Genomic DNA, 24,846 nt, shown 5'->3' with positions numbered 1-24,846 from the left:
GACCGGGGCATGAACCCGTGTCCCCTGCATCGGCAGGCGGACTCTCGACCACTGCACCACCAGGGAAGCCCTAGCCTAATATTTTGATTATGATCTCTGCAAACTCCACACTCTGGATAAGCACGAGAACAAACAGAACTGGGTGGGAAAATGTCTACTTCTTAACGAGCCTGCCTTGAGTGCCTCATTTCAGATGCTGCCATGCCCTGCTTCTAGGGGTTATTTAATGTCTGCTGTCTTTGCCAGCCTCGAAATCAAAGCCTTAAGGAACAAGTGAGATTTGCATCTTTTAAAAATCCTGCCAGTGAATTGTAAAAGGTGTGAATACGCTACGTTTGTTGCAATATTTTAAAATAAATTTTAATTCATTTGAACTGTAAGAATACTTCTTAGTCTTTTTCTATTATGTAACAGACACCATTAGACGGTGTTATCATGGTTCTCTCCCATCAGTGCTATCACAAACCTTATTAAAAGGGGCTCCAGGTGCTTCTAAAAATCTTTCCAAGAGGGCTTCCCTGGTGGCGCAGTGGTTGCGCGTCCGACTGCCGATGCAGGGGAACGGGGTTCGCGCCCCGGTCTGGGAGGATCCCACATGCCGCGGAGCGGCTGGGCCCGTGAGCCATGGCCGCTGAGCCTGCGCTCCACAACGGGAGAGGCCACAACAGAGGGAGGCCCGCATACCACAAAAAAAAAAAAAAAAAAAAATCTTTCCAAGATACTGAGCAGGTGAAATCCATGCATGGTTCAAGTCCTGGCTTGGCCACCTCCAAGCTGCTGGACCTTGAGCAGATGTCCTAACCTTTCCAAGTTTCATGCCCTCATCTGCAACACAGTGACAATGACACTTACCTCATAGGGTTGTGAGAATTAAATGAGGTAATGCCTGGAAGGCACTTAAAACAGTGCCTGGCACAGACAAGAGCTCAGTATTTTTTCCAATGTATTTGAACAGTACAGGTTTTATGAGAATTATTTTAAATCCCGATATTCAAAAAAGTATTATCCTCTTGAGCATTTGGTACTTTGGGGGAGCTAGAGTCTACTCTTAAATAAATCATATTAAGTAAAAGTTCGCTCCCTTTCTTAAGCCTTGAATTTTGAGTTTTAATAGCAAACATACAAAGGTTATGCTTTGTGGCTTCAGTTCAGAAATGTCAGCACATCAAACACACGTTCAGACACACACACAGAGACACTTCCTCACACAGTGTAAAGGGCAATTGGGTTTGGAGGACAAGGTCACATGAACAGAATTGCAGCTCATTAAAGCAGTACTTGAAGCTTTTGACCTCAGCTACATAAACAATGTCTTCAGATGACAGAATTACCAAGAAACCAAGTCCTGTGAGCAGTTCGGCATTCAGATGCCCAGGGGATGCGAGTAATATTATGTGATCCGGTAACCTATGCAGTATTTTGGAAAGGATATTAAATGAAAGGCTGAATAAAGTAGAACGGGGAGAAGGGGCTCTGTTTTTTTAGTTTGCAGGATTCCAAGACTTTCCAGGTGTGCAGATGCCTCAAAATTCTACGGGACTTTACGTAAAGGGATGAGAAGGGAAAATAGGTAACCAGAGCAGAAATGATTGGCACCAGCCTATCATATGGGTGGGGCTGGAGTCTGTGAGCCTGACACCAAGGTTGGAAGGGAAGGGAGGAGGGGTGAGCACGCTGATCACGTCTAGACAGTGTCAGATGGCCGCCCTCGATGAAAGGAGGTAGGGAAAGAGATGTTTCTTAATGACTATGTCCCGTCCAACTGTACTCAACCCCTGCCCAGAGTGAAATGACGATCAGATGATCATGTCTTAGGACAAGAAGAGAGCCACGCTTACTAGTGGGCAGGTCTCTGTACACACACCCTAGCACTGCAGGCTCCGTGGACTGTAATGAAACAGGGCATCCCTGTCGCCTTGTTACTTTTCTCTCACTCTTCAATTTGCTGCATCTATGCTGCCCGTTGGGTGAGTTGGTCCAAGGGCTGCCTCCACGGGGCAACTGGAGCCTTGAGCCGAAGGTCTGTGTCCCTACCTCATTTTCAGGGCGAGCCCTGCGTTAGGTGTCATGGACACCGCTGGACTTCACCGAGGCAATTCATAATGATATACGAATGCCATCGAAATCTCAATCAGGCATTTTGATTTAAACACCTTATGCTAGCCTACCGTGCACTGTGAGACATTATAGCACCACATACCACAAATTCTCCCGTAAGACATGCTCACCCACGGTGTGGCCTCAACACCCCCTCCACGACAGCACAGCCACATTCCAAGCTGATCACCAGACAGCACCTCCCACCTGGATTGGCGCAGGAGTCTCATAACCCATCTCCTGATTTCACCCCTCCCCGCCATAACAGTCAGATCAAGATACTTCTCTGCCCATCTTAGCTGGAGTAAAAGTCACAGATCCTCAATGGCCTGTACCATCTGCCCCTCCCGTGGCCTCTCTGATCTCATCTCCTTTTACTCTCTCCCTTGCCGGCTCAGCTCAGCCACCTGGACTCTCTGCTCTTCCCTGAAGGTGCCAGGCCAGCTCCTGCCCCAGGGCCTTTGCACCTATTACTACCACCCAAACCACTCTCTCCCCCAGATATACACATGGCTCCCTCCTTCCCTCACCTTCTTTCCATCTTTGCTGAAATGTCACTTTCTCAGTGAAGCTTTCCAACGACCCTATTTAAAACTGACGTCTCTGTGACCCTGCTCTCCCAATCCCCATCCTTCCATAATGCTTATCAACTTCTGACACAGTCACGGATTTCTATGTTCATTATTTGCCCACTCCCTCTAGAATATACAGAGATTTTTATTTTTATTGCTGTGTCTCCAGGGCCTAGAACAGCACCTAACATCAATAAACACCTGCTGGATGGATGACCCATAACGTCCCCACGAGAGGACGGAACCAGAACGCGTTGCTTCTCAACCCACCATTCTACCACATGCCCAGCCACATACTCCGCCCTTCAACCACAAACCAGCACCTCCCATCCGCAGCACACTGACCTACAGCACCCTGCCACGCGTCCCAAGCCACATTCCAAGCACATTCTGTACTAAAACATATACACCCCTTCAGCACAGCCCTCACCACGCCACACTGCACACTGACTACAACAGGATCCACCAGTCAACTCACTGGCTGGTGGGACCCCACAGAACCATGATGTAGCCCCTGCTACACCGTGGTCCAGCAGCATCCTCTCACCTGGGATCATGTTACAAATGCAGCATCTCAGGCCCTACCCCAGACTGGCTGAATCAGAATCCACAGTTTAATCAGATGCCCAAGAGACTCTGTATGCACATTAAAGTTTAAGAAGCTCCGCTAGGCTGCATCATGGCACCTGCAGCATTGGCTGGGCAACGACAGACTGCGGAAGTCACAGCCCCCTCCATCCAAAGTCCAACAGTTCATGCGTTGCATCATCAGATCCTTCATCACACAACCAAACGATGCCATGACAGATACAACTCAGCACCCAAATTACAGCCATTTATAAATAGGGTAGCTTACACAACAACCAATTTATTTGAGACACACTGCTGTACATGAGAAAAACACCCTGTGCTCTAATATATATCCCTAAAGAATCTTCCTCAGCACAGTGCATTGCAGCACCCTATTTGACAGCCTTTCATTTAATCACTCATTTATTCAGTAAAAATGATTAAGCACATGCTATGTGCTCAACCTTATGCTAAAGCACTGGGATCCAACCCTGAAAAAGACAGTCGCAATCTTTTAGTCTCGCCAAAAAGACAGACCTTACACTGGACAAGTAATTACGACAAAGTGTGATGAGTTTGTTGATGGGACACTAGCAGATGATCCCCACTCAGGAATCGACAAAGAGCCTCCCTGTGTGGGTGACGGTCTACCGATTTGATGAGGAGGAAGGAGGGAGGCGCCAGGAGGATGGAGGGAGCACGGGAAGGCTTTGGGGTTTCCAGGTAGCTGGCTCCACGTGGGGAAAGCCAGGAAGGGAAGGGAAGGCGCTGCATGTTTGAGGAACTGAACGACACTCAGAAATGCCAGTTCTTGAAGCAAGGAGTCTGGGGAGGCAGCAGAGACTGGACCTGGGGAGACTCTAAAAGCCATATATGCTAAGGAACAATAGACATTATCCCGGGGCTGGCAGAGAGCCATCGGGGGGCTTTAAGCAAGAGAGTGACACGATCAGATGCACGTTAAAAAAATTACTCTTGTACCCGAAACAATACCCGAGGCTAATGTGTTTCAGTAGTTTCCAATGCTACTCTGCGAAGAGCTCTTGCCACAATAAAAGAGAACGACTTTAAAAATCCATTTTAAATTATTTTAATGAACCTCCAATAATAGCACCCTTCACTGATGTTTGAATATAATATAATCCTCTGTTATTGCCCCATGTTTTTTCTTTCTCTTGCTGCACTCTATTTAATAGCATGCATGAATCAGGAACACTGGCAGATACATGCATGCCTTTTAATATCCCGCGAGGCACATGGAACTCTGCACACACTCACCGCGGGCCTTTCAGAAGGTGTGGGGAAGGGGGAAATGTGAAATCCCTGGTGGGGGGTGCTCTAAGGCTGGCAACTGCTGTGTGAAAGGCATATGCCCAGACTGAATCAGATGAGTGGGTGGTGTATTCATTATTATGTTTATTTCTAATTCACCCTAAGAAAATCAAGGGCAGTGCCTCTTCCCCTTAGAGCTGGTTGTAGAACATCTTGAAGTCTATAGCCCAGTCCAGTCACTGTACTTTGAAAGTCACTGTTAAACCCACATGAGGCATTTCAAGCCATTGGCTGGTTGGAAACCATATCCAATATAGAACAGTTGAAGGATCCTGTTGATCATCACTAACTATGGTAATCTTTTTGTATTATCAATGATAAGAACAGCTAATTTTTCCTGAGCACCTTCTCTGAGCCAGGTTAAATATTCAAAGTATTTAACCAGTCAAAATGGGCCCTGGTTGTCTAACCGGCTAAACTTCAACCTGACTTTGAGTGATCACTATCCTAGAGGTTATAAACTGACAGCCACATATGGTTCATGGGTGTGTTTTATTTGACCTGATTTGTGTTTAATTTTTAAAACTTGTTGCTGACATATTTATAAAAATAGTGAGATTTCATAGGAAAATCCCAATGAGGATGGAGCAATGCAGAGCCTGCAACCCCACAGGACCAATGTGGCTAGCCCAGTGCCCGGCTCATAGAAGGTTCTCAGGAGAAGGTAGCTGTTATTATCACGGATAATATAAAAAGAATACAATAATTAGTAATAAGCCACAGGATCCTCCAACCGGTCCGCTGGAGATGAACACCCACCGAGCCCTTGAGAGCCACCAGCTCCCCGATCTGCCCCTCTCCCCACTACTCCCACCTCCCTCACTGACATTACCTGCCTGGCCTCTGTAGCTACCTGTTCCTGGAAGGTACCACCCCTCACTCAGACTGTGTGAGAACCAGTGTCTTCCTCTTAAAGAGATTTCTCTCCTTGCCACATTCCTTTGGCCTCTGTCTAGCTTCCCTGCCTGAGCTTTTGACCATGAAACTCCACAGCAGTGATTCCCAGCCTGGAGTGTTTATCAGATTCACCTGGAGAGCCCCACCCCCAGGGTTTCTGATTCAGGAGGTCTGGGGCAGGGCCTGAGAATTTCATTCCTAAAGTTCCCAGGTGATACTGCTGGTCTGGGGACCACACTTTGAAAAACCACTGCTCTACACGTAAAGAATGAACCTCAGGGCTTCCCTGGTGGCGCAGTGGTTGAGAGTCCGCCTGCCGATGCAGGGGACGCGGGTTCGTGCCCCGGTCCGGGAGGATCCCACATGCCGCGGAGCGGCTGGGCCCGTGAGCCATGGCCGCTGAGAGCCTGTGCTCCGCAACGGGAGAGGCCACAGCAGTGAGAGGCCCGCGTATCGGAAAAAAAAAAAAAAAAAAAAAAAATGAACCTCAAATGTCAGTGGCTCAATGCCGGTGGGGATGGGGGCATTTGCATCTTTCCTCTGGCCACGTGAAGAGAGATCAGTCCACATTTTGAGACCTCATGAGAGCCCCACAAAACCCATTGTGTCTGCCACCTCCAAGTTCCCAGTTTCCTGAATGGAGAATCCACTCTTCTCTTCCAGATTGCTTTTTGATCTTTTTTTTTAGGTACGCAGGCCTCTCACTGTTGTGGCCTCTCCCGTTGCGGAGCACAGGCTCCAGATGATCTTTTTTTATATAACAAAAGTGATGATACTGCCTCTGACATGCGGGCGTACACATGAACCCCAGGTGTGCACACGGACATCATCCTAGAGACTAGCGCCAGCAGAGGACTCAGCCCTGTTCTGCCCCTCGAAGGCTCTGCACCCAACACAACGGCCAACGTGTGACAAGCCGCTAACAAAACTCACCAACTATCCCAGAGCGCCTACTGTGTACCGGGCACGTACTGGGTGCTTTATGCATCATAAGCCTCCTCTGATGGAGAAACTGTTATCATCGCTGTACTACAGACGATGCAGCAGAAGAGCAGAGAGGGGAAACGACTCGCCCAAGTTGTCCAGATGCAGAAGAATCAAGAGATGGTTTGTTGGACCCACTGTATTCACTGAGGGTCAGACACTATTAGGAATATTGCGCTCAATCCTGTGTCTGTATTTTAGGATGGATGTTGATTACCTGGAGGACAACAGGCAGCCGGAGGTGATGTCACACGGGACATGCTTGCAGGTGGAGGAGGGGCGTGTTTAGCCTGGAAATCGCACGATTCAGGAGCATAAGGATGTGCTACGGAGAAAGAGGCTCTGGTTGCTAGAACAGAACCCAGTGATGGCAATTCTGGGGAGGCTGATTTGATATCGGTATACATGTTGGCAACAATTAGAAGGACCCCAATGTGGAACTGGCTGCCTCTAAAAGGACCCTGTATCTGAACACCAGGAAGTGTCCAGAGAGAAACAGGATTCATCAGGATGCTGTGATTCTAACCATTTGGGATGTGCAGGACTGGCCAGATGACAGAAGCATCTGGGAGGCTTTCTTAAACTACGTGTCCTGTGCCCCGGGCATCCTGGTACGCCGCTAACGGAGTCAGACTCTCTGAATCCTCGCTTCCTCACACACTGGCTGAGTGACCTTGCACAGAGCACTTAACCCCTCTGTGCTTCCATTTCCTCTTCCATTACGTGGAAGCACACACATAATAGGTTGTTGTGAGGATTTAATCAGATGCTGTGTGTGAAGTGTTTAATATGGTCAGATAAGTGGCCAAGAAATTAATAATAATGATATCAAAACAAGCACCATTATCACTGTCATTTTCTTCACCTTAACATCTGAGACCCTCACAATTTCAGGTTTCGATGACAATGTTTATGCTCACTTTTCAGCCTCAGTCGGTAGTTTTACAACCCATAATAAAGTCCCCAGGTCCCCGCTGTACTTAATCTAGCAAAGAAATATCCTCCCAGTAGAACCACGGTTCTGATGAATTCAGGTGCAAACTCCTCCTCCCTGCCGAGTCTTTGGGGATGGAAGCACTACCGTGTGGAAATGTGAGGCCTCTACTATTCTGTTATAACAGTTCTCTGAGAGCTAAATCTATGCCCAGAGCCTCCAGGAGGGCTACCAGCACATCACTCATTCTGCTTCGCCTTGGGTGGGAGCTGGCTGGTGGTTCTGTCTTCTTTACTGACTCAGATGGGGTGTATATTTCAGAATTAAATTTAAATACTGTTGAGATAAACAGCATGACCTTTTCAACATCAGTATGAAGAGAAAATGACACAGTCGAACCAAGGAAAGAACGAGGGCAAAATCAGATTCTTTATCACTGTCCAAAAATGGATCTGAACTCTGCTCACCCAAGAACCAGTCCCCCAAAATTGCCAGCTCAGACAGTTGCAATAATTGAATCGATAAAACAAAAACCCGATGTCCATGGTCTTTCCCACGTTTATAGAGGCCGTGTGGATGGAAATCTCCGTTTTTGTACCCACTGCCTTTGAGTATAAATGTGAGCGCTCACAGATCGAGGTCCACCCCTCGGAGGACACCAAGGGCACACGCATCGGAGAGAGAAAGAGCGTGTTATGATGTGGACCCAACAACCAGAGAGAACGGTTTACTTACGGCTTTCGGCTTATACGGGGGTTGAATCTCTTTGCGTTCAAGTTTCTCCCAGTCAATATACCGGAAAAACGCGTGCTCTTTGATGTCACGTTCACCTTCAGGTCCACAACCCAGACGTTTGCCCGGGTGTTTGGTCATCAGCTTCAGGAGAAAGAGAAACGTGGAATTTAATGAATTTCAGAACAGGAAACGTGGGACTCTCAGAAATGATCACTCCTATGAATTAGGGAAGACAGCACGAGGAAGAGTCCCAACTAATCTTTATTTTTTGCTTTTCATGCCAGCAGTAATCTCCTAGCCAGGTCTTTCTAATAGGAGGACCCGACAGTACTGCCTGCCGCTCCCCGTCCCAGAACAAGATCCCTTAGGGTGAATCAAACCTCAGCCTGAATGTGGCCCTGAACTTCAAGTTAGAAATGTCACATGATTCATTTTGATTTGCGAATGAGGTTTACGCAGTTACTGATGCATTTAATGAGAACAGTTTCAATATCTTCAAATTCCCCTCCTGCCGCCACGAGGAAACTGGAGTTTGACCAAAGCAAAGGGCACGTTCATTCAGGTAATATTTGCATTTCTCAGTAAAGCACTTGTGAAAAGGACAAGTCAGAAGAAAAAATATGAGTCAAATGGACCCAAGTTTCAAGTAATTACATTTCAAAAGCTCATTAAATAGTCAAAACCTAGCCCAGCTCATTTCTCTTGTATCACACATTACAGTAAACTCCGCTGAGGTTTCTTTGGTGTCCCATTTAAATTACTTAATTATCAAAACCCTCCATCTTTGGGTCTCTGAGCCAGTGTTAAATAACAAGATGAATAGATGCTCCAAGATGAAACCAGACAGGCTTCCTCTTGTAAATGAATCCAAAGCAGCATGAAAATATCTCTGATCTCAAGACTTCAGCAAATGCACAGAGAGTAAAGACGGAGGAGTTGATGATTAATTAAAAAAAAAAAAAGATCGGCAAGAGGCCATCAAAAGAAGAAACAAAACGATTAGAACATACAAGACCAAGAAGCTTCCCGGAGCTGACCTGACACCAAGCAGCCCATGACGGTAGACTCCTTAGATTTTTGCCCAGGGCTTCAGGATTATGGGGGAAGGGATGAATCTAGCAATTCACACCTACTCTGTTGGACATTTAGCTCAGCCTGATTCTTGCTACAGATAATTTGTCATCAGAAGCTACCCTCCTACACACACACACACACACACACACACACACACACACACACACACACAAGCACATACTTTCCCTATATGCTTTACCTTCCAGGGGAAAAATAACTGGGCACTTATGTTCTAAGCTACTTCTTTATTTATATATTATATGCCTGGTCTTACCTGATTCTCACAATAACCCAATGAGTTTGGTGTATTACTTTTTACCATTTGAGCGACAAGGCAACTGACACAGAGATAGTAGATGGCAGAGATGGCAGAGCTGGCAGATAGTAGATCCAGCTGGGACTGTATCTCACCTCTGCTGACCTCTAAACCTTGAGTTTTTAGAGAAATAGATGACATGTGGTTCCCCAGGGATATCTGTGGCCTGGCTTGGTCAGGAAAAGTTTACAGAGGGCAAGGAAATTGGGCCAAGCCTTGACATTTGTATAGGATTAGGATGGCAGGAAAGAAAGGGTTACGGGGTCTTGGTTAGCACAGCCAGTAACCCTATCAATAACGGCTTCCGTGTCCTGAGCACTCCCCGTGTGCCCAGGCTCTGTGCCAAAGGCTTCTCAGCTGTAACACATCACTCTTCCATCTCCACAACAACACTTTCAGGCCTCAGAAACTGTTATCCTCATGTCCCACATGAAAAAACTAGGTCCTGAAAAGTAGTCACCTACTCACACAGCTAACTAGCAGAACTATGCTTCGAACAGATCAGCCTCACCCAGAGTCTTGAAGCTCCATCTTACAGTTTCTTCTTGGTTTTCACCCTAATGTGTGGCCAGTTGGGGCATCTGTCTGCTTTAAGTTTGTACAAAGTGCGAATGGCGATCTGAGCAAATGTATACTAATTTTTTTTTTATGATGGAAAATAGGGTCTTTAATGGGATGGAAAATAGGACATTTTCAATTGGAATGGCACTGTTTTCAAAAACCTAGCTCACTTTCCATGTAGACAGGAGAATGCCAGGTGAAGGAAAACCACTGCAGAAAACACCAAATGCAGAAAAACCAATGCAGAAAAACCAATGCAGAAAACAAGGCAGAAAAACCACTGCAGAAAACACCAATGCAGAAAAAACCAATGCAGAAAACACCCTGCATGGCTGGCTTTTGGGCACTCCTGTGCCCAAAGTCAGCCATGCAGACAGCTGGACTTAATCACTCTTCCGATCTCTGATCACCACCCAGACAGATCCCCCGGGGCCCGCGGTTCACGAGGAAGCACTTGGCTGTTCACTTGAGCATCACCCCTTCTCTGGAGCATCAACCTTGAAGAAAAAGCCCACACGGGCCTCAGCCGACACAACTCAGAAAGGTCCCCAAACCCAACAGTAAGAAAGTCACCCTCGTTAATCCTGAAGGTTATGGGTGTGAAATTAATAGAAATCTGCTCTACCAGGGAAAATGCTCATTGGAGCTGAAGCTGAATGCAGCTGACCTGGAAAACCCTCTCCTCCATGACCCACTTAGAACCCCAGCTGTCTAAGCAGGCAGAGCTGTGAAGGGGAAGGTCTTGAGCATGTATCGAGCACCTACTATTGTGCCAACACCACGCAAAACACTTAGCTCTTCTGTTACCTCATTTAACACTCTCCAAAACTCGGTTTAATGAGGATTAATATTCCATTTTTGGAGATAAACAGAAGCCCACAGATGCAAAGTAACGTGCTCAAGACCACGCACCTAGGAAGTGAAAGGGTTGAAATTTGCAAATGGTCTCGAGCTCCAAAATCTGCCACTTTAAAAATCCCCGTCTCGGGAGAGGCAAGCTCAAAACACAAGAGGAGGCTAGCATGTAACATAGCAGTGCCAGCATTAGTAATAGTAGGAGTAATAACCCAAGGGTTTTAGAGCAGAGTGCCAGACTCTCTTCTAAGTGATTTCCTTGTATTAACTCATCTAGTCATCAGAGAACCCGATGTGCAGTCCCAAAGGTGTGTCCTCAATCTGTAGACGGAGTTGAACAACTTCCCGGTTGTCATAGGGCTAATAATGCTGGGATTTGAACTCACATGGGGATTTTTGCCCAGAAAAATCAGGATAGGAGAGGGCTATCTAAAGAGACATTCTATCTAAAGAGACACTGGCTTCCAATTCAGCTGACTGTTGCCTTACAGGAATGATGGACCAGCATGGAGAGATCAGATTTTTCAAGAGAAACTGGACAGCTGAATGTTTATGGGAAATCCCCTGATCTTTAAATGCTGGCAATTATTAAACAAGCTGAGAGCTCATGTATGACCTCCTCCCTCTCCCCAACCCCGTATAATGTCTACAGGGGTTTGCCCTGGCCTTGTTCTACGCCCTCTCTTTGCCAAGGGGCCTCGCTTAAGCTCCTAATGAACCTCTCCATGCTCTGTTCCTCATCTTCCCTCTCCCTGCCTCATAGCCTCAAAAACTATTTTCAACCTATAAATTTTAAGATGTTAGGGACTGAGACAAAGTCACATATGTTTCCCCCAGGGATATTTGCATCCTAACCTATGCAGCTGACACACAAAGCTTAGGTGATTCACTGAGAGTGGGAATTTCGGCAGCATGGCAAGGTGCTTCTAGATCTAGGGGCTGGCCCAGCTGTTATAAACTACCTGAGTCTTTAGCTTTCCTTCACCCAGGCCAGCTCACATGGTGTCTGATGGGTGAGGAAGGGTAGGGCTGGGTTGAGCAATGGGAAATCTGCAAACACTCCAAGAATCTAGGACTGGCGGCCCTGGTTTATCCAGACACAGAGTTGGGCATATGCTCTAACGCTGAGAATCTGCACTGGTACTGCTGACGGGTGGGAGGGAAACTTTATAAAGGCAGCGTCCCTGGGCCCTGTTCTCTGGGGGTCTCTCAGTGCTGCTTTCATACTTTCATCAGTTGAAAAGTTACCACATCTGGTTAAGATACTTAAAGGCAGTGGTTTTCAAGCGACTTTTTTTTACAATACAGATGCCCAGACTTACTCTCTGGGGTGAGGCTGAGGTATGCGCTTTCTGAAAAAGCACTTCAGGCCATCCTGATGGCACCAACGGGGAGGACCACTGGTCTCCAGGGACTCACCCAGGTCACTGTGAGCACATCCTGGCCGAACACAAGATGCATAACAAGCAATCCTAACCCCAAAACATGTGTCCTGCTTTGTTCACAGGTGCAATCTGCATACATCACAATGTACAAATGTGCAAATTTTTCAGCCATTTGTGGGTTGGGGAAGGGAGTGCGGGTTTGGGGACATTCCGTTTGGGTCAACTTATCTAGAGAATTCCTTAAACTCAATACTGCTTGATATTTTCTTAGGACAAAAGTCACACGCTCCTAGTATTAACTAAACACGTAGGCCCCGGCGCAGAGTGGAGCTGACGGATTTGTGCCACAGAGCTCTTGTGTACCTTCCCCTGGGTTCCAGCTCTTTGGCAAAGTCTCTGTGCTTCCTACCTCATTCATTCCATTAGCATTCCCCTGTGCTGGCTTAGAGCCTGGAGCCCAGCCAGCAGCAAGATGCTATTGCAGGCAGTCCTCCACGGTGCTTCTGTGCAAATTAGAGAAAAGCTCCCTTTCCTCTGGGCGGTAGCAGCTCTGTACCAGGCTCACAGGCTGGCAAGTGGGTGAGGGGTGGAGTTCAGCCTCCACTGCCCCTCCCCCACCCTGGGCAAAGCATCCTTGTGCAGGCACAGCCAGCACGCCCATAGGTGGTGGTCCTGGCCGCAAGCTGTGAGGGGCTCACTCACCCCTTTGCAGATGGCCACAGCTTCCTTGGACATGGACTTTGGATAAGCCACGTTGTGTTCCATGATAGACTGGAAGAGTTCATCTTCATCCTCCCCTTCAAAGGGTGCCTGTGGGACAGAGGACAGGGTGGGAGAAGGAGTCCTGCCTGAACCTCCCCCAACTGCCCCAAAACAACAAGCGCTGCTCCCCGGGGTCCACAGCGAGGCCATACTTCCAGGGAGAAGATAAGGGAAACTGGTGAACAGACTAGGGTAACAACCCCAAGGTCATGGAAGTCACAGAGGTTCAGATCCATGAGCTGGTATCAAGCTGACACTTTCTCCTAAAGAAACCATGAGGATGGGGATGGGGGAGGACTTTCCTTACAAATCACTTAAAATCCAATTACCTGCCCAGCCAACATCTCATACAGCAGGACTCCAAATGCCCACCAATCCACGGACTTCCCGTAGGGCTGATAAGCAATTATCTGGAAAACAGAAGGCATCTGTCAGGGAGACTGCAGGTTCTTGCAGAGGCTGAGACTGAATATGCGCTTCTTTTACAATAAGAGTGGAGCATCCCTGGGGGCAGGGTGGTGGGGGGAGAGTTCTTCCTTTGCTTGTCACCTGCCTATTGTGAAAGATTAAATCGGCTGTCACGGTCCCAGAGGTGGGTCTCTGTCTAAAAGAGTCAACAGGGAGCCCAGTGTCCACCCAAGCTATTTCTTTACCTTAGGAAGATGGACATCCTTTTGCAGAGATACCCGCAGGCGAGGAAAACATCTGTGGATGTCACATTTCCTTTTTAAAGCACCTAGTATGGTTGTGTTATTTTAAATTTTAATGCAGTGAGCGTGGCATTTTAAAGAAGAAAACCCATCTTCGTTTCTCATTCCTATAGTAATAACATTTACACAACAGTGTGAATATATTTAAGGCTACTGAACTGTATGCTTAGAACTGGTTAAGATGGTAATGTGCTTTTTTGCCAAAATTAAAAAAAAACTTTTAAGTTAAAAAATGTAATAGCATTTATTACTATTTTACTATTTATTTAAAAATATAGATAAGCTAAGAGAATGCAGTTAAAATCACCCATAATCCTTTATCAAGAGAGAAATTATGATTGATATTTGGTCTATTTCCTTCTAGGTTTTTTTCTATTAATATATATTAAGCTCTGTGTGTAGGTATGTGCTTTACATAAATACTTTAACGTGGAATTTTAATAAAGTATTTTATTCATTTAGAATTTCCAGGCTAATATCTGTACATCAACATAATCAGCTTTTACCTCTGCATAATGTTCCATTGGATGGATATACCAAAATCTATTTCATCAATACCCAACTGATTAGGTTTCTTCCATGTAATTAGATATCTGGACATTTGTTCAAATTTTTTTTCCTTAAGATAAATTCCTAGGAGTAGAACTGGTGGATCAAATGGTACACATAGTTTTAAAGGTTTTTCTATTTATTACCAAATTTCCAGAGCATGGCAAAGTCTAGAACAGCTGTGTGACCATCCATCAGGATGTAGGGGTGTAAAACTAAGTGTATCAAAGGGATTAGAAGGTGATACAGCAAAGGTTAAGGGCTGAGGATTGAGGGCCAGACAGTCCAGACTTGGAATCCTGACTGCTCTTTCCCAGCGTGTGACCCTGGGGGAAGTTACTTAACTTCTCTAAGTCTCAGTTTCCTCATCTACAAAATGAAGTTTATAATAATATCTCTGTCATAGGGTTTTGTGAGGATGAAAGAGAAATATGTGCCTCTCACTTATTATGCCCTCGAAATGTCAGCTATGACTCAAAAGTTCTCTAATTCGGTCATGGTTTGTTTTACTCAACACATGTGTCTGAGCAACCTTGGCTATAAAGTAACTGTCCGTTTATCCAATTCCATCTCCCACCTCGGCTTCTGCCCTGAAATCAGAAGTATCCTCTGAGGAGAACTGACCTCAAGGGATGAAGAGAAAGCTTTCTGGGAGAACACCTATTGCAAGTGTTTTCACACTTTTAAAGTACTTCATGTCTCCTTCGGTCCTCATGACAACCTAACAAGTTAATCCTCTTACAAAGGGAAATAGAGCCTGCTGCGCGAGGTCATAGAAGTAGCCTGAGGCGATGGGGTTAGTTAATGGCAAAGCAGGGGGAAAGCTGACCCGAGTTTATTCCTCTCACCAGCGGGCTGCGGGCTGTGAGCTGGAGGAGGATGCAGCTTCCCCAGCAACACAAGTCGGGGCTCATGCTTGCCAGCATCATGAGACCCGGGAACTTTTGAAAACCACACATGTGGAGGCCCACCCTGCAGGGATTCTGATTCCATGCACCTAGGGTGGTGCCTGGACATCCCCATTTTAAAAGCTCCCCAGGTGACTGTTAAGGGCAGCAGGGCTTGTGAACCAGAGATCACTGAACTCATGGCAGATCAAGGAATTGTGTCTGATGTCCTAATCAGCAAAATGGTAATAAAGCAATGTATGTCACATGGGGATAACTCCATTGGGTCCTAAGAAAGGATTAAGTGCTTAAAGGATTACTTTCCAATTCCTCAAGTAATACACAAATACATTTACCTTGTAAATTTAAACAGTACACAGATTAAGCTAAATTCCCCTTTACGATGGCCTTATCCTCAGAGGTAACCAACGTTGTAAAACCAGTCTGTAATCTTCCAGATTTTCTATACTTTTGCACGCATATCTACATACTCATAAGAAACATATAGCAGTGTTCTGTGTATTAGTGTTATTTTCCAGAAATGGTATCATATTGTATTTATCGTTCTGTAACTTGCTTTTTTTCTCTCAATGATATTTCCATGTCTGCATATCCAGATGCCTAATAGTATTCCATACTATAAATCATTCAGACTATTGCCCATCCCTTAATCAACAAACATTGTTCAAGGTAGTGCAGACAGGTGTGCTCTGATCTTTGTAAGGGCTGAACAATATTTCTTAACATGAAATGTAGCACTGTTCCTTTATTGATCGTCTTTGAGGTTGCCTTCCGTTTTTCATTATTTTTTTGTTAAGATTTTTTTGATGTGGACCACTTTTAAAGTCTTGTTATAATATTGCTTCTGTTTTTTGTTTCAGTTTTTTTGTTTTTTTGTTTTTTTTTTTTGGCAGCGAGGTGTGTGGGATCTTAGTTCCCCGACCAGGGATCGATCCCTGCACCACCCCCGCGTTGGAAGACGAAGTCTTAACCACTGGACCGCCAGGGAAGTCCCTATTTTTCCTTATTAAAAATAGTGCTGCAATGAAGAAAGGACTTCGAACACATATCCTTCCACGTATGGAGTGTGTGTGTGTGTGTGTGTGTGTGTGTGTGTGTGTGTTTTGCAAACTAGATTTCTAGAAGAGGAACAGCTTTGGTAACAGAGTATGCAGGTTTTAAATTTAGTGCCAAGCTACTTAGTGACATGGGGCCTCCCGTCACCATTGTTACATATGAAGCCTTAACAGTCAAGAAAAGAGGAATTCTAGAATGTCCATTTCCAAGACTCTGTGCCAAGCTCTCAGTTCCTTTCCATAAAAATCCAGTAACAGATTGCAGAATGCCACCTTTCTGAGTACCAATTCAGAGAAAAAGGAAGGCTATCATCTGGCACAAATTTTTGTACCATGACATGTTGGGGAAATCCATTCTGCAACTGACCGTTTCCCTTGGGAAGGAACGGGGAGGCACTAAAAAAAATCTTCGCACTTTCATTTATATCTTAATCATAGGAAGAAAAATTCTGAGTCTTTTAGGATTTAGCACAACTACTGCATACCTATTAGTACACAGATCCTGTGTCATAGTCAGTCCAGAGAATCAATCAATCCCTTCCCCCCTCCCCCTCCCTCCCTCCCTCCCCTGAACAAATGTTTCAGTGTCATAAATAGGAGGTATCCTATGGCCATGAGACATAGCAGCTTGACGAAGAATTTTACTGATGCGTGGTGGATGGTACTTTTGAGTTTTATGTAAATTTTCTCCCAAACCTTGATGTATTTTGGGCCTGAGCTTCTGGATGTGTGCTAAGCTAATTTTCAGGTGTGATTGCAAAGGAATAATTTAGAGGACAGGAGAAGGACCAGCCTGAGGTTTGCTTGTCAGGTACCCCTTGAACCTTTCCCGGCTCCTATGTGGCCACCTAGGGCCCCGGGGAGACATCAGCACATCAACACAACACAGACGCGCCTTAGGGGTTGGCATCAGCTCACCTCAGGGGCGATGTAGTCTGGAGTACCACAGAAAGTCTTGGTTGTCACTCCGTCCCAGATGTTTTCCTTACACATGCCGAAATCAGCGATCTTGATGTGACCCTCAGAATCCAGCATCACATTGTCAAGTTTCAGGTCCCTGTGCAGACAGAAGATTTAGAGATTTAATTAAATGCTATTTATTTCAAGTCAACCAACAGCCACTCATTAAGTGCCAGACACTACAGCAGGGGTGTTGGGGGCACAGCCATGGGTACGACCCAGCCCTTGCCCTCCAACAGCTTATCATCTGGCAGGGAGATACAAGGATGCGCAAACCCCTGTGCTTTGCTTTTCCTACAGAGCCCACTGTGCCAAGCGTCTCAGAAGGACACAGTGAGACAGCAGCTCTGAGAAGAGTGATCCACAGACAGCTAAATAAAGGACACAGCGTCCACAGAAGCTTCCTGTATCCAGGAGCATCTCCAGAGTTGACCTCTGCAACTTCAGGACCACTTACATTTTGTAGGAAGATATGTTTTACACAAAATTTTTATTTTTAAAAAATCTCTGAAGATCATGGAGAAAAAAACGGATTGAGAGCATCTTATTTAACACCAAGTGCCCCAAGCCCTCCTAAGCCAGTTCCTAGGCCGTGAACCCAGGAGTTCCTACTGATTCTTTTTTTTTTTTTTTTTTGTGGTATGCGGGCCTCCCTCTGTTGTGGTCTCAGAAGGACACAGTGAGACAGCAGCTCTGAGAAGAGTGATCCACAGACAGCTAAATAAAGGACACAGCGTCCACAGAAGCTTCCTGTATCCAGGAGCATCTCCAGAGTTGACCTCTGCAACTTCAGGACCACTTACATTTTGTAGGAAGATATGTTTTACACAAAATTTTTATTTTTAAAAAATCTCTGAAGATCATGGAGAAAAAAACGGATTGAGAGCATCTTATTTAACACCAAGTGCCCCAAGCCCTCCTAAGCCAGTTCCTAGGCCGTGAACCCAGGAGTTCCTACTGATTCTTTTTTTTTTTTTTTTGTGGTATGCGGGCCTCCCTCAGCTGTGGCCTCTCCCGTTGCGGAGCACAGGCTCCGGACGCGCAGGCCCAGCGGCCATGGCTCACGGGCCCAGCCGTTCCGCGGCATGTGGGATCCTCCCAGAGCTCAGGGGCGCAGCCGTTCCGCGGCATGTGGGATCCTCCCAGACTGGGGCGCGAACCCGGTTCCCCTGCATCGGCAGGCGGACGCGCAACCAGTGCGCCACCAGGGAAGCCCCCTACTGATTCTTTCAACCAAAAAATATGTGTTGCACACCTACTATGTGACAGGCACTATGCTCTGAGTGAGGTATATACTACGAACAAGATAAACAAGCATCCTGCTCTTGTTAGGATTAAATTCTAGTAGAGGGGAAAAGACAATTACCAAGTATTCAAATCTATAAGCATGCTTATTATAGCTTATGATGGATGGTATGAAGGAAATAAAAAGAATGATGAGATGGACAGAAACTGAAGGAGGTTACTGTAACAGAGTGTCGGGAAGGTGTCACCTCCATGGAGTGATGTCCTAAATGACACGGGCTACACTCCCATTCTTTTATTTCATCCGTGTTGATGAGGAGAGTTTGATGTTTGGGGACCCTTGCACACTCCCAGTGTATCCGAAGGCTCCAATATCATCACACTTTCCTCCTCCCTAAACACTGACTCCAGTGTCATCACTTGGTGTTTCAGCATCAACGAGTAGGGACGATATATGGGCCAGACTTCCTCAACCCCATTAGAAATCCAACTTCCTCAGAGGTAAAGGGATCTACTGTTCAGTTCAGATCTCTCCTTTAAATCATCTTCACTGGGTGGTGGACATCTGTGGCTTCTGCCTATTCTAGCATCCTGGGGTGAGAGCATCCTATTATTCCTTTGAAGAACCACCTTCCCTGAGTCTCAAGCCATTCTCAGGCATCCTAATATTCCTTTGAAGAACCATCTTGCCGGATTCTCAAGAACCACCTTCCCTGATGCTCATGGTTGGTGATGTTGCTCTTAACTTCTGGTTCCAGGAGTGGTCATGTGGTCCTGTCCTGGCCAGTGGAAATCCTGCTGGTCACAGTGACTGGTTCAGGAATGGCCATGTGACCCACTATGAGCTACTCAAAGCCTCTGAACATCAACATCAGCCCTGGCATTTTCGCTGATACCATCAGGAAAGAGATGAGCTCTTTTTACATTGGGATTGCTCAGGTGGTAGAAAGTAAGTCTAGAAGTGCCAGGGGTCACAGATGGAGAGAAGAAAGCTAGTATAGATAAAGCAGAACCTAGAGAAAGAGAATAAATGCTCATAACATCATCTGAGCCACTGGATCCATCCAGGCCTGAAGTGAGATCTGCCCCCTGGACTTTTCAGTTATGTCAGCCAGAAAATGCCTCCTTTAATGTAAGTTAGTTTGAATGGAGTTGCCGTCATCATCTTCAACTAAACAAATACAACCTGAAAATATATCCTGGCATCTACTATCTGTGTCTGTGAGGTCTCTTCATCCCAGGGGAAGCTCACTTGCACCCCAGTGTTTACCAACAGCAACGTTCCACGATCTCTGGTGCTGTCCGTGGTGCTACCCACATCCAGCCTTCACGCTTCTCTACAAGCCACAGAGGTCTCTGAAGGCCAGCTTGGAACTTAGAGAAGCTGACTTTGCAGAAACTTGTTTCACCTAAACATACCAGGTCTGCATGTGATTTGATTGACAGAGATCCATGACATTCCCCTCAGCTTGACCACATGCCCCCAAAGAGGCAGCTGGGGCAACTCTGGAAGTGAGGACATCTTCGTCTATTATAGAAAAGGAGCTTCAGGTGCTAAGGGCCAGCAGGTCATGGGGCTGGAGCACGCCCTGGTCATATTCACTGTCACATAACAGTGTTTTGATGGCCCACTCCATTCTTTTGTTTAATGTAATAAATCCTCATTTCTGCTTCTAAAGGGGGCTAGTCAGATGTTTCATGTTCACAAATCCATCAAGGGCAAAATCAACACACATTCCAGAGACGGCAATCTACAAATCAGACACTAAGTTTGGAAGGGTCGTTTGTCCTCCCCTCAACCAACATCTCCAGCCATGGTCCTCAGAGAGCGCAAGTCTAGCATGATTCCTCATCCTCTTTACTTAAGAACTGTCCAGATAACTAGAGATCCAAATGAAGAAGAGGGGGATTTATAACATTTAAAGACTTTACCAACATGAAACCAATCTCTATGAAATTAAAAAACCACACATCTTCTGTCATGCAAATTTTTTTTACAGTTTTCACTTGATTGTCAGTTGCAAATACTGTCTCCACTGAAGTTCCTGACTGTGAGCTACAAAAACCAACTCTGACTATTTCAACCGAAAAAGGAATTTTTTAAAAGGGAATTGGGGAGCTCAGAGAATCTCCAAAAAGGCGGAAGAACCAGATTTGGAGGCTACACAGCCAGGAACAATGCCTAATTGCAGCGCAGAGATGCCCCAGCGAAGATGCCACTGATGTCACCACTGGGCACAGACATCATCCCTTGCTCCACGAAGCCCTAACACTGGGCTCTGGATGCTGTTGCTAAGAGCCGCTTCCCCTCACGCCTCTGGAAACCAGACACAGCTGATTGACTATGGCCCCTCTCGATTCTACAGTCTCTGCTTTCTTGGTCACTAACTTCTGACTCAAGGTCTTCAGCGAGTGTGATGAGCATCAGAGCCTGAGTTGTGTGTCTGCTCTTCCTACAGGGAGGCTGTGAAAGTATCTGGCACGTTAAATCTTTAGAGGAGGATATGGACTCCATTCCTACTCACAAAGGAAAGGGGTTCAGATGTTGAGTGGCTTAAAAAAGTGATAAATATGCCCTAAACGTATAAATAATGGAGGAAGAAAGAGAGAAGGTGTCGTTAGCAGAAAAAGCTTTGCATTTAGGCACGGTCTAGCACCTAGAATGCTAATCTTTGCATTTTATGACTTGGACCAAATGGACCCCAGATCCCAATCCAGCTCCCTGCTAGTCTGGAAACCTTGCCTTCAATCCCAATCCTGTTGTCAAGGACTCTAATCATTTCATCTCCTGTTTCCTCCACTGGGACTGGATTTTCTTCCAATTAACTTACAGTCCCCTGTTTAATCTTCTCGGCAATGCTTGAGTGCCTTGATTCTATTCTGGTGGAGGCCCATCTCGTATAGGAGTTAGGTTCAAATGTCAGCACATAAGGTGAAAACCATGTCGAGTGAACAATTACCCATGATCCCCGGTTTTCTGGTTAAGCACCAGCTGAAGTCACTGGCTTGAGTTTAGGGGCCATGTCGTATGGAAGATAATGTGTACCTTTCAACACCAGAATTACATTCAGCACAAGATGCTCCCACCATGACAGTCAAAGGAGAAACGGGGGGGATTAGAGGCTTCACAGGTCCCGTCTCATGCATACGTGGTGACACGTATTCATTGAGGACGAGCGTGGGCTGAATGACCACACAATTTACAGCTTAAATTATTATGGTTACTCTCTCTGTTTCTATTTCTCCACTGAGATCACACCGTGCCACGTAAAGCCACTTGGCTTCCTGACCTTCATTCCTCCGTTCAGGAGCACACAGACAGACTGGGGACTCTGTGCATTCTGGATTTGCTACTTCATGGAGTGAAAAAAAGACCCAGGACTCTGCAGGCTTCGGGCAAGGCCCTCACCTTCCATCCCTCCATCCCACCAGGGCCCATAGCCTCACTTCCAGTTTCTGCCTTGAGATCACCAGGGCTAATCTCTTTATGCCTTTTAGTCCCATGTCCTTCAATTGCTTTAGGAAGACCAGGCCTCCGAGGGTCTTCCCTAACTCTTTAGACCCTAATCTCATGCTCTGTACAGAATGACAGGCAACCCACCACCACCCAGCCCACACCAGCCCCCTCCCCTGCTTGACTTTCCTCCATAGTACTTCTCACTACTCGACAGACTGTGTTTGTATGATTTACATATCTGTCTTCCACCACTGGAATATGAGTTCTACAAAGGTGGGGCTTTGTCTGTTTTCTTCACGCTGTATCCCCACCATCTAGACTAGAGGCCAGCACATGGTAGGCTTTCAATAAATGCTTGTCAAAGGAATGAATGAATGAAACAGACTTTGATGACTCTTCAGGATCTTTTAAATAGACCCTCGCCCATGCCAAGTGCCCTTTGGAAGCCCCATGCCACGCGCCAGCCTCCCTTGCATAACAAACCAATGCAAGCCTGCACTGTCATGCCATTTGCATCCGTGTAGTGTAAGGAGAACTGTACACCCTGGACTCACTGACAAATAGCAGCCCCAGGCTCCATAGTTTGCTTGCATGAGATATAAAATGGTATGACTCATCCGGCTGTGATCATACACTTGCTCCTGCAAAAACGGGCAAATGCCAAGTCCTGAGCTTAATCCTGTCTTTCAGGGCAAGCTACTCAGAGATCCATTTCCAAATTGTAGTTACATAGCAAAAAAAAAAAAAAAAAAGGAAAGAAAGAAATTTGTTTCCTAATAATATGATCCAGCACATTCTTCCAGCCATGATTCTTTGCTTGCTCCTCAAATGTGGGGTCCACAGGTGAGAGAAAGAAGGGCTGGGTCCCCAGGGGCGAGCCCCCTCCTCTGAGCAAATGGTCTCACATTCGAGGCTCTGAACCATTACTGGAGGAAGACCTTCTGTCATCGTATAGAGCTGCCCAAACTTTGCCAGGGCAGTGGGCAATGCTGCCTGGCAGAGCACATGCCCAAGTTAGCACTGGAGGATTCCTCCCCCACCGTGGATTCTAATTTTAAAAGCAGTTGAAGAAAGAGGCAGGGAAGGGAAGAGCTTAGGAACCAAGGAGACGGGAAGTACAGCAGGGTTCACTCACCGGTAAATGATGCCCTTGCTCTGTAAGAAGAACAGACCGATGGCAATTTCTGCAGCATAAAATCTGAAATTAAAAACAAACAAAAAAAGCAATGGAGAAATTCAAGGACACCATATGCTTGGAAACTCTCAGAACTCAATACAATATTGAACTGGGCATAGGGAATCAATGTTCCACCATGGATGGTCAACCATACATCTCATAAAACGAGCATGAGAGTTTGGACGGATGAACAGGGTTTAGAGAGCTATGAGGCTAAGGACAAAATGGGGTGCGCAGAGGTTCAGCAACTGCTTAGTGGGGAGGAGGTCACGGGATATGATGAACTGGCTGGAGAATGATCATTTCAGACTGCAGCATGATAACGGCTAACATCTGCTGAAGGCTTACCATCAACCTTGCATCATTTCAGGTTATCATGTGATTAAATCTAAATAACAATCCTGTAAGGTAGGTGATACTACTACTTCCCTGTTCCTCAAATGAGGAAACTGAGGCTTAGTGACATGAAATAACTTGACCAAGTTATACGGCTAATGAATGGCACAGCCAGTATTGGAAACAGCATCTGGCTAAAGCGTAAGCTCTTCATGAAGGCCCGGAAAGAAACATTTTTGAGAGAACCAGAAAGCCCCGTTACAAAGGTTAGGCGGCCCTTTGGGGAGCTCTGTAAAATGTCCTGACCATGTGTCTTGTGTGATGATGGAGTGAAGGTCGGTGGTCAGTTAGATGTCAGAAGTACAAGAAGAGCCAACCCATTAGGACTGTGCCAAGATACACAAATGGCACGACCTGGAAGCAGAAGAATGCAAACCCTACCAGAATTTGTGCTCATGGCCTGGGCAGGTGGGAGGAGGGGGCAAGGCTGAGCTGAACAGGAGCCAGCAAGCCTCTGCAATGATGGGATGGCGCCCTAGATGAGCCTGCAGAGCTCTCTAGCGGGACAATCAGAGCCTGGCGAACCCCCTAGGAGAGGTTAGCACTGCTGATCCTACGACTTGCTGTGCTCCTATTCTCCAACAGCCAGGAGAAGCAGGATGAAATTTGTGTTCTAAAAAGAAGAGACCAGCTGCCTCGTGGACTGAAGGGGACAGAATGAACTCAGCAGGGGAAACGGATTTCCAAAGACCCAGAGTCAGTCTCTCCACCCCAAGAGCCACAGAGCATAGTCACTATGCAGCTTGAGCCTTCACCTCCCTGGAACGAGGGCATCTAAGAGGGAGAGTGGTGTCAGACAGAGAACGTGAGCAAAGAAGATCTGGGTCAGAATTCTGGATCTGCCTCACACTAGCTCTGTGACCTTGAGCAAGTCTCTAAAAACTCTCTGGGCCTGGCACATAGTCAGCTCTCAATAAATATCAGCAAAGGAATATACAAAACCTACAATGACATTCCCCAAGGAAGCTATAGGGTTTTCTTTATGAGCCAGGGGCAAAACTTAGAGATAGGGACTTCCCTGGAAGTCCAGTGGTTAAGACTCCACGCTTCCAATTCAAGGGGCGTGGGTTCGATCCCTGGTCAGGGAACTAAGATCCCACATGCCACGCAGTGCAACCTCAAGAAACTTAGGGATAAAGAAATAGCTGTGGCTTTCAAGCTTCAAGTTCTTAGCTTGTGTCAAGAAAGAAAGAAGTATCCCATCTCAGCAGAACACCCTTTGCCCCGGCCATGTATTTCTCAGAAGCCCAAGATGTTTAAAGAAAAAGCTCAAGATGTTTAAAATCCCTATTCGACTAAGAACCCAAAAGAACTA

The 24,846-nt window shown here is 46.2% G+C and overlaps 1 protein-coding gene across 1 annotated transcript in view; it reads right to left on the bottom strand.

The window, feature by feature from the left end:
• PRKCB (protein kinase C beta) overlaps positions 1-24,846 on the bottom strand; it is a 148,068-nt gene that overhangs the window by 20,839 nt on the left and 102,383 nt on the right. The window contains exons 9-13 of the mRNA XM_055089748.1: positions 23,094-23,156; positions 17,215-17,353; positions 13,404-13,484; positions 13,015-13,122; positions 8,122-8,262 (exon numbers count right to left, since the gene is read on the bottom strand). Of these exons, the coding sequence (XP_054945723.1) occupies positions 8,122-8,262; positions 13,015-13,122; positions 13,404-13,484; positions 17,215-17,353; positions 23,094-23,156 (532 nt within the window). The remainder of the gene's footprint in view (positions 1-8,121; positions 8,263-13,014; positions 13,123-13,403; positions 13,485-17,214; positions 17,354-23,093; positions 23,157-24,846) is intronic.

Source organism: Physeter macrocephalus, chromosome 14, assembly GCF_002837175.3.
Source record: "Physeter macrocephalus isolate SW-GA chromosome 14, ASM283717v5, whole genome shotgun sequence".
Classification (NCBI taxonomy): domain Eukaryota; kingdom Metazoa; phylum Chordata; class Mammalia; order Artiodactyla; family Physeteridae; genus Physeter; species Physeter macrocephalus.
This window is presented reverse-complemented; position numbering and strand designations above follow the sequence as displayed.